The following is a 9,128-nucleotide window of genomic DNA, read 5'->3' as shown; positions in this document are numbered from 1 at the left end:
ACTGTTTAATTAAAGAGATAAACATCAGATGAAATAAACTCATCCAGGCCCCTAATTGTTCTGGTCCTAATAAACCAGAACACTGAGTCCATTATGAGCACACTGACCCCAATAAACTTCATCACCATCATCATCCTCATCATCAGGTGAAGCTGTGGATCAGCTGGGAGGGTAGAGGGGAGAGGTAACTCCTCAGACATGAGGAGAGGAGGGAAGGACATTGAGACCTTCTCTACATATTCAACATTTTCAGTCCATCCAAAGATGAACCAGACTTTGATGCTCAGAGGGATCTTCAGGATTTCAACAGACATCCTCTTTAGACCTTCGTCCAACGTCGCTGACCAGCAGAAAAATACTCTTCAGTCGGTTTGCAGAGAAACCACGAGGCTGCGCTTCATGATTAGAACCAAGGAGCCAGGATGAAACCAAGCAAGAGAAGCCTCCCCAGTGTGACTAGCCAGTTTTGTGACATTTTCCTTCCTGCACAATGGAAGACATCGCAGACGTCAGATTACTGAAGGACAATGAAACAACTTTGGTTTCAGATGACGGCGAAGCGTCGTTCCAGTTCAGCGAGCTTCAGCTCTGATTCCTAACAGGGAGGAGGGGGCACAGAGGGCCAGGGGAGGAAGGGGGTGTCTGGGAATGTTTAAAGCTCACTTTTAATCCACAGAGAGGCAAGACAGAGAGGGATGGAGCATTATATGCTACACTACACAGAGAGGTCAGCACATGGCTGCAGGGCTGTGATGGAGGGAGAGGGAGGATGGAGGGAGGAGACAGATGACAAACTGTCAGGTGTGGAGGGACGATGAATGTATGAATGTTGGATGCAGTTGATGCAGTAAAACATCATCACACTGTGTGTCTGTGAGTGAGTGTGTGTGTTCTTCATTTAATGTCTCCTCTCCTCAGTGTGACACTGCAGCTGAGGGCATCTTTTGCTGAGTCGCCATTTGGTCCCCCTACGAGTCAGAAGAGAAACCGCCCCCCGGGTTCCACAACCTCCTACTGGGATCAAAGGAATGCCATTAGCGGGGCCGAGGGACAGTGGGGCGCGTCGCCTTCTAGTGGTTATGGAGAAGAACTGTAACCATCCATTAAAAACGTTCATCCTGGAGTATTCAAAATGGCCCAAAAATTTTAATATCATAAAGGTAATAAGAAAAAAAATCTGCAAAGCCTCAATTTTGAATATTTGAAGCATTTTTGCAACAGCTTGTGCTCAGCTTTATATTAAAAAGGAAGATGAATGAGGGTTTGGATGGGGAAATACATCTGATTGGGATGTTTCACATGTCATTGTTTAGCATATTCCTCTCAGCGAACTTGCATGCTGTCCTACCTCAGCAGCTTCTCCTAACATTGCTATAGCAACCAGTATATTGCAGTGGAAAAGGAACCATCTGAAGCTTCGGACTTTCTAGACCTGCTTGTGGACCTGCTGGTCTTCACATGCACCACCAAATCCAGCCCACCAAAACCATCTGCTTTGTTGTCCACCTGTGTGCTTCCATGTGGACATCCTGGAGTTGTTCATGGGGGTGTTGGAGAGGTTGAACTTCCTCAAACCCACAGCGATCCTGCAGAGGAGGATCCATCACAGACAGAACCCGAACAATCATTGACTCCCACTATGTTGAAGATGTAAAACTGCAGTTTGGACTATGGGTGTATCAGCACGACATCCCCCTCCCCTCCCCCATCACAAACACAAAGCATCACTTTTTTTTTCTTTCTATCCAGAAAGTTTTAAAAAGATCTCCTGTTAAAAAGGTGCTAATTGGAGTCTCGGTTGGATCAAAGGAAATGTTGGGTATAAAAAAAGCTGGTGGCTGTCATCGCCATGGCTACCTGCAGCAGTTGGCTTTAATTACCACAGTAATTACAGCTCTTAACGTTTTCCACATCTACACATCTCTGGCACATGTTTCTCCTGCAAAGTGAGTGTGACACCCTGTTCTGTCACACTGATTAAATCTGCTGGGGGGGGGCGGAGCCACACTCACAATTAGATCAGAACCCTGTGCTGTCTTTCTCCTCCAGTCGTTTAGTCTGAACAGTCAAAAAGTTCCCAGAATGGAGAAATGAGTGTAGATCCAACAGTGACATTGGACAGTTGTTTGCTTTGATCCAGTGATCAGGGTATGTCCTCTCCTCTCCTACCTATTCTCTCCTCTACCTGTCCTCCCCCCTCTCCTCTCTCTCTACCCAGCCAGACATCAGCAGGAGAGTCCCCCTACATGAGCCTGGTCCTGCTCAAGGTTTCTTCCTGTTAAAGGAGAGTTTTTCCTTGCCACTGTTACTTGTCTGGGGTTAGGCCCTGGGATTATGTAAAGCTCCTTGAAACAATTTTGATAGTGAAAGATGCTATATAAATAAAGATTGATTGATTGATTGATTGATTTTATTTGATAGTGCAGCAGCTTCATTTGCCCCCCATTGTAACAATGACTGGTTTCCAGGTGTGTGTGTGTCTCTCTCTCACTCACTCACTCACACACACGCACAAATGCACGTCTCACAGCCAGCCATTGGAGCAGAAGTCCCTCCTCAGCTGCTGGGTCTCAGCCTCTGTGAGTGGCTGCAGAGGAGATCGACAGGCGCCGCCGTGGAAACCAAACCACTCCATTGCCTGCTTGAGGGCAGGCACTCCCAACTTTCTGGTCACCTAGCAACACAGCACTGCAGTCAGAGCGGTTTCGCAGCTTTATCAATAAGAGCAGGCGTGATTACAGGTGATCAATGTTGGTTCTTTGTCATTTGACACCAACTGTTGCTTTATTTTCAATTCCAAAAAAGTTGATATTGAAATAATAAGTGTTTCTTTGTTCTCTTCTGTATTTTAGTTGGCAAGGGATGTCATCACGGTGGACGAGAACTGGGTGATGTAGTCCAGGTGTGATAAACCTGTGTGAGCGGAGGATCAAAGTCCTCGGTGCAGCAGATGCTACTCACGGCCGCGTTGGGTTCGATGAGGCGTTGCTGCAGGGCTCTGGCTTCCTCCAAACGACCTGACACACACAGATGCTCCAGCTCACACACCTCCCGGCCCAGAACATTAGCCAGGGCACACACCCCACCAACAGCACCTGAATATGCAGGCGACAGTGTAAAACCACGTGAAAAACTCATTGGGCAACATATATTCACAGACTTGACCCTCTGACCTTCTGCCCCACCACAGCTCTTTGCTAAGCTAAATGCTAACGCAAGCTTGATGTCAAACAAAGGAGCACCCTGATGTTTGTGTAACCTGCTCAGGTTGTCATCAGGAGTTTTCAGGGTTTTGGCATGTGCATGAACTCTCAGAGTTTGTGATCAGCTGATGACCCGTGAGGTCGCTGGACATCTAGACAACCACGAGCGTGGTTTCACTACTGATCTCCAATACAGGCATCCATGGTGGGCGTTTCTGCCCACAGCCTCCGTCGTGGCCCCGGCATTGTAGTCTGCAGATTTTGCCTGCAGTTTGTTTCACTGACCTGACGGCGCTTATGTCTAGCAGCATCTTGATAGTCTTGAAACTGCGGACAATCATGGACAGTCCCTCCCACCCCCTCCATAACAGTGAACAAACTGAGAAGCAGCTTCAGCAGCAGACTCCTGCAGCCTCGCTGCTCTAAGGAATGGTACAGGAAGTCCTTCCTGCCGTCCGCCATCAGACTGTTTAACTCATCCAAACCCAGCCAATAACAATAACTGTGTAATGTTCATGTTGTAATTTTATTTCTATTTTATTCTATATTTATGTATATATGCTTATAATATGTATATATTATAATATGTATATATTGTATATATATATGCTTATAATATATGCTGTATATATGCTTATAACGTTCTAATCCTATCTGTATTTATTTATTCTGTTGCTACTATAATTCAATTTCCCCACGGGGGATGAATAAAGTACATCTTAATCTTATATGGCTCTGCCTCCTCCCTCTTCTCCACAAACCAGTAGGAAAAGTTATGGCTGCTTCAATTTATTTCTGCCCATTTAATCTACTCAGGAATAAAACTGGTGCTGATGGGTGGCCATCGGTCCAATTAGATTTAAATTTGGACACGTAGCCGCCACCATTCCAGGAGGCCACATTTCTAATCTTAATCTCAGGCTCACACTAAAAGTCCAGAGATTTAGTTATGAATATGTCAAAAATGTAAATGTATAACACAAAAGAACAGAATTTAGTGCTGAGGTCCATGTGAGCAGAACGTTTCCCTGCACCTGTGATAGGATGTTGTGACCTCCTTTGGCCACTCCCCCAAACCACCAAAATCAGTCACCAAGAACCTGGTTCAGGCAGGAAGTTACAGGTTATCAAAGTGATGCCCAGGCAGCGGTTCAGGTTTTTTCACAGGAACAGAACAGGAAAACCGTGCATCAGGAACACATTTAAGGATTCTTACCAACGCTATAGGCCGCCATGAGGAATCCCGCTGAGCCCGCCAATACCTGGAAATCCTGTGTCTTGGTTTTGTGAACAATCAGGCCGATCTGTGTGATCTGAGGAAGAGAAGAAGCAGAGAGAAGGTCTGACTGTCATCCTCCCTCCTGGCTGTCAATGCTAATATTGGTCTTTTTTTTCTTTCTTTTAAATCCCAGGAGGCTCGGTTAGGAGGGACAAAGCCAACATCTCACAACGTAAACAAATCGCTCAAACGGAGGAGAATCTTCACACGATGCCAGATTTTGGAGGAGGGGACAGCCGAAGATCCCGAACAGGAGAGAAAAAAGAAGTCCCAAGTGAGGAAAAAGGATGAATTGACTTCAAAAGAGGAGAGGGGATTCATGAATAATTGATGAGCCCACCCCCTTTTTTATTTTGCCTCTTAATTCTCTTGTCAATCCAGATATGGAGAAGAGAATCCAAATAAACCTGAGAGGTTCAAAGGGAGATTTAACACCAGTCCACAGGGAGAAGCTGCAGCCTTGGCTTCTTCAACACAGAGGAGTTATTTTTAAACTGCCGGGTGTCACTCAGACACCCCCACCCAAACACACCCTCAAACCTGGAGGACTATAATTGATCAGTCACATAATCAGGTTATCGGCACTCCTGCTGGTCACCTAAAAGCTCCAGAACCCTACAGTCCAGGATTCCCCAGTGGGAAAATAAAAGTGAGAGTCACAGAAGAATGATGGAAAAACACTTTACTTTTTCCTCTTCGAGTGTTGTTAGTGTGTTGAGCCACATTCATCAGGCAATACCCTAGGTCACTCCGTTTCAGAGTCTCGTCAGAGGATATAAAACCAGCAATTGAGCCCCGATGTTAATAAAAGCAGAACCAAACTTGTACCTGCTGGTTGTCTTTAGACTGCAGAGAGTCATTAAGGAACAAAAATGGATTTGCTGCATTATTTTAGTGCAGATTACGTCTGTCTTCTCTGGTTATCTCTGGCTTCTCTGGAAATCAGTCTGGGAAACTTGAAATTGGTCGAAAATATCAGTATTACAACATTTTAATGAATGCATGCTCGAGGGAAACACGTTCAGAGGACCACTTCTTCACAGAAATGGGTTCAAAGGTTCATTTTCTGCATCAACAGTGACACCTGGCGGCATGCTGGCGTTATAACCGCTGTCTCGTATTCCTTCATCATTTGTACCATTAATCTACTCACACACGATAAATACGCTAACGGCTACATCCTCAATTAATTTTCAGTTTCAGGTCTGGTTACACAATCAGGCAGCAGCTACAAACAGCAGGAAAAAGGATTTTCCATTTGACCGCTCAGCTCATCCGAGAAGCTGCAGAACAACCCCCTGATAAAACCTGTGATTTTCATCCCCGTGACTCCGTTTTAAGTCTATTCCAGCCAGACTCACATTCATGGCTGTTGTGATAAAGTTTTGAACCATCTTTCAGCAACTTTCCCATGTCCCTGAAATTGACCCCTCACCCCTTGTTTTCTTTGTTTGGCCTCTGCCCGCCCACAGTCGAGCGGGGCTGCTCTGCTCTTCGACTACGCCCACGTTTACGTCTCTCCGCCGGTGGACAAACGTGTTATTTCCTAAATCAGAAATCCATTTGCAACTTGTCTCACTTCCTCCCACACAGATTAAAGGTGTTCCAGTTCAGCAAGTTGCTGAGTTTTTGCTTCTTCAACGGCTTTTTTGAAACCAGTCTGACACTGTTTGAGTCACCACACCAGTCATTCAACCAGTCACTCACTGGTTGAGTTACCACACCAGTCATTCAACCAGTCACTCACTGGTTAAGTCACCACACAGGTCAACCAGTCCCTCACTGGTTGAGTTACCACACCAGTCATTCAACCAGTCACTCACTGGTTAAGTCACCACACAGGTCAACCAATCCCTCACTGGTTGTGTCATGTGGTTTTTGATGAGCATCTCTTACGTCTCCTCCGCTGTCCTTCAGGCCCAGGATGTTGGGGTGCTCAGACAGCCCCATCACAGCGTCCAGTGGCAGCTCCAGACCCGTGTTAGCCGGTACGCTGTACAGGACCACTGGCACAGGGCTGTTGTCCGCCACCTGTGCGTGAGACACAAGTGAGTCAGACTGGTCCACCTTCACATTTCCACTGATGCTCCTTGCTAAAGTCAAATACCAGTCAAGCCTGGACCAGCCTAATGGTACGAATGTTGCTGCAACTGTTGCATGTCACACAGGTGTGACACACCTGCCATACTGTGTACAAATGTGCAGCTGTGCCTGACCCACCTTGGTGAAGTGCTGCACCAGAGCTGGACTGTTCATCTTTCCCTTGTAGAAGCAGGGTGTGACCACCAGTACGGCGTCGGCGCCAGCAGCAGCCATCTTCTGTGTGAGCTGGATGGTGGCTTTAGTGGCTGCACACAGGACAGAGACAGGCGCCACGTTAGTGTTCATCTCTGAGTGAGCTCAGGTTCTAAAGACCAGCTCGTGTTTGAAAGAACAGGAGAGCAGCCTCACAAGGTCTCATCACTTCTTTCCCTTTTAACTGCAGCCTAACCAGCCTCGACCCTCAATTACACACAGACTGAGGGAAGGATGAGAGAGGCGCGTCAGATGAAACCTTGGAATTTAAAGTCCTCTTGAGGAACCTGATTAATATCTAACAGTAAATATATACTGACTGAAAGATGTGCACAGGTTTTCTGTCATCTGTGAAAGGATGACTTCCTTTCTTCTCTCTCAGCACATAAAGAAACACATTCTGAGGACTGATAAACTGACCACACCCCCAGCTTTAGTGCAACAAATGGAAAAACTTCAAACATGTTTTTATTTCCACTAAACATTTGATGTTGGGATTAAAGCTGGACGTCCTCCTGGCCTGAGATATCCATTTAAAAGACTGTTCTGCTCTTTCTCACACACAAACACACAGACCTACATTCACAACCTGATCCGGCCATCAGTAGTTTGTCCGCAGGCAGCGAGCGCCTGACTGCCTTCACCACCTCCACCCGCTCCTCCTCTGTCAGGAACGGGTACTCTCCATTCGAGCCCTGAACCACCAAACCTGCAGCGGGGAAGACTTTGGTTTCTGTTCCCTTCTGTGTCCAACTCAAATCAGAATTTCACTTTAATACAACTTTTATTTAGTTTCTGCACAGAACAAGAGAGACAGATAAAAACAAATACATTCTTGGTTTTATTCATTTCGATATTCTCTCAGCTGTTTGTTGCAAATATAAATTTTGTTCTTAAAATACATGAAGAACAGTAACATTAAGACAATATTGAAGAAATTTCCAGTCAAAAAGGTGGTATCATTATTATTAATTAGAAAAAATATAGTATAAATCGTCTTGTACTTATTTCTGTAAGAGTAATATTGTGCTTGTGGCTGAGTCTGTGTCTACATTAACCAGTAACGAACTGGTGACACTGAGACAGGGGACCAGCAGTGCTGTACCAACCAGGCGCCGCTAGGTGGCGGAAAAGAACTTGAGTCCGCTGTTAATTTTTTCTTCGTGTGATTCCTAAAGCTCCGCTGAGCTACACGTACCACGTGGTCTGCTTTCACGCACACTTTGGACGTTTGTGATGATTGAGTTTTATTGCAGGTGGGGCGGTGTCGGAACTCACCTCGGAATGGAATCTTTGCGTATTTCTGCAGGTTTTCCTCCAGTTTCTGGAAGTCCACATCTTCCTGAGGGGTAAACGGGGTGGCAATCGGCGGATAGATTCCCCTCAGGTCCAAACGGGCAGCGGCTGCGTGGTTCCGGGTCTGTTTCCAGGCCGGACTGAGGCCTTCGGACAGTAAGACGCTCACAGCTCTCCATGACCGGCTGAGCAACATCGTGAAGCGGTTGTACTCGTTGCGCAACTCCCAATAAAAGCTCCCAGTTAATGAATAACTGCCCTCTTAACCGACCCGACCATGAAGATTCACATCAGAAACACGCCTGATTGGACCGGTCGGTCACGTGGTTAGGTTTTCTGACCATGTGAATTTCACCATCCTGCATGAAATATAATTAAATAGAAAACGTCAAGTTGAACTTTAGTGCTGGTTAAGTTACTGAATAATAAGCAGGCAGGAAAAGTAAACAAAGCTCTAAAGACGGTTTCAGTGTCTAGTTTAGTCACTCTGTCTTAACGTGAAAACCTGTTTAGTAGCAATCATTTAACAATGCTACTACAGCTTTTCACGAAATGTGAAATGGATGAACTGATTTCATTTTGGGGGTGATCCGGAAGAAATCCTGGATTCTGGATCACTTTGAAATTTTTGTTAACATTGTGGTAAATGGGGCCAAAAATTTTGTTTCTCAATATCTCGGTTAATTATTGACCAAACTCCATGAAATGTGACTCAAGGATGGACAATGGGGTCCTCTATCATGGCTAACGGTATGTTTTTATGGTCAAGGAATCTAAATATGTAGTCAAAGTATATGTGGGACTAATAGTTATGATGGAAATCACAATATCCCAGGAATTGTTGCGCTTGGCGGAGGTCTGCGCTCTCCGAGTGCTTTCTTGTTATTATTATTGTCTTTATCTTTCTTTCTTTTCATTTATTTTCTTGATTATCTTGTTGTATTGCAGTTTTTGTGAGTAGAGGCCTCGAACAGGCCCTTATGGGTCTCTTGCCTCAACTCTGCACCTCTTTTTTTTATTGTTTTGTATGATGATGTAAACATATTTTACTTGTT

At 45.4% G+C, this 9,128-nt stretch overlaps 1 protein-coding gene across 2 annotated transcripts; it reads right to left on the bottom strand.

Moving 5' to 3' along the window:
• Positions 1-2,392: 2,392 nt before the first annotated feature.
• On the bottom strand, positions 2,393-8,567 carry hoga1 (4-hydroxy-2-oxoglutarate aldolase 1). 2 transcript variants are annotated; one of them, XM_057036115.1, is made up of 7 exons: positions 8,056-8,567; positions 7,367-7,486; positions 6,703-6,830; positions 6,379-6,513; positions 4,420-4,516; positions 2,962-3,095; positions 2,393-2,674 (listed from the first exon to the last, which is right to left on the bottom strand). In XM_057036115.1, exons 1-7 carry the CDS (start codon positions 8,267-8,269, stop codon positions 2,525-2,527), a joined length of 978 nt encoding a protein of 325 aa, XP_056892095.1. In that variant the 5' UTR covers positions 8,270-8,567; the 3' UTR covers positions 2,393-2,524. The 2 variants fall into 2 exon arrangements, with proteins under 2 accessions (XP_056892095.1, XP_056892094.1); XM_057036114.1 differs by having other exon boundaries at positions 7,358-7,486; positions 8,056-8,548.
• Positions 8,568-9,128: the final 561 nt, after the last annotated feature.

This window comes from Takifugu flavidus, chromosome 6 (genome assembly GCF_003711565.1).
Source record: "Takifugu flavidus isolate HTHZ2018 chromosome 6, ASM371156v2, whole genome shotgun sequence".
Taxonomy (NCBI): Eukaryota; Metazoa; Chordata; class Actinopteri; order Tetraodontiformes; family Tetraodontidae; genus Takifugu; species Takifugu flavidus.
This window is presented reverse-complemented; position numbering and strand designations above follow the sequence as displayed.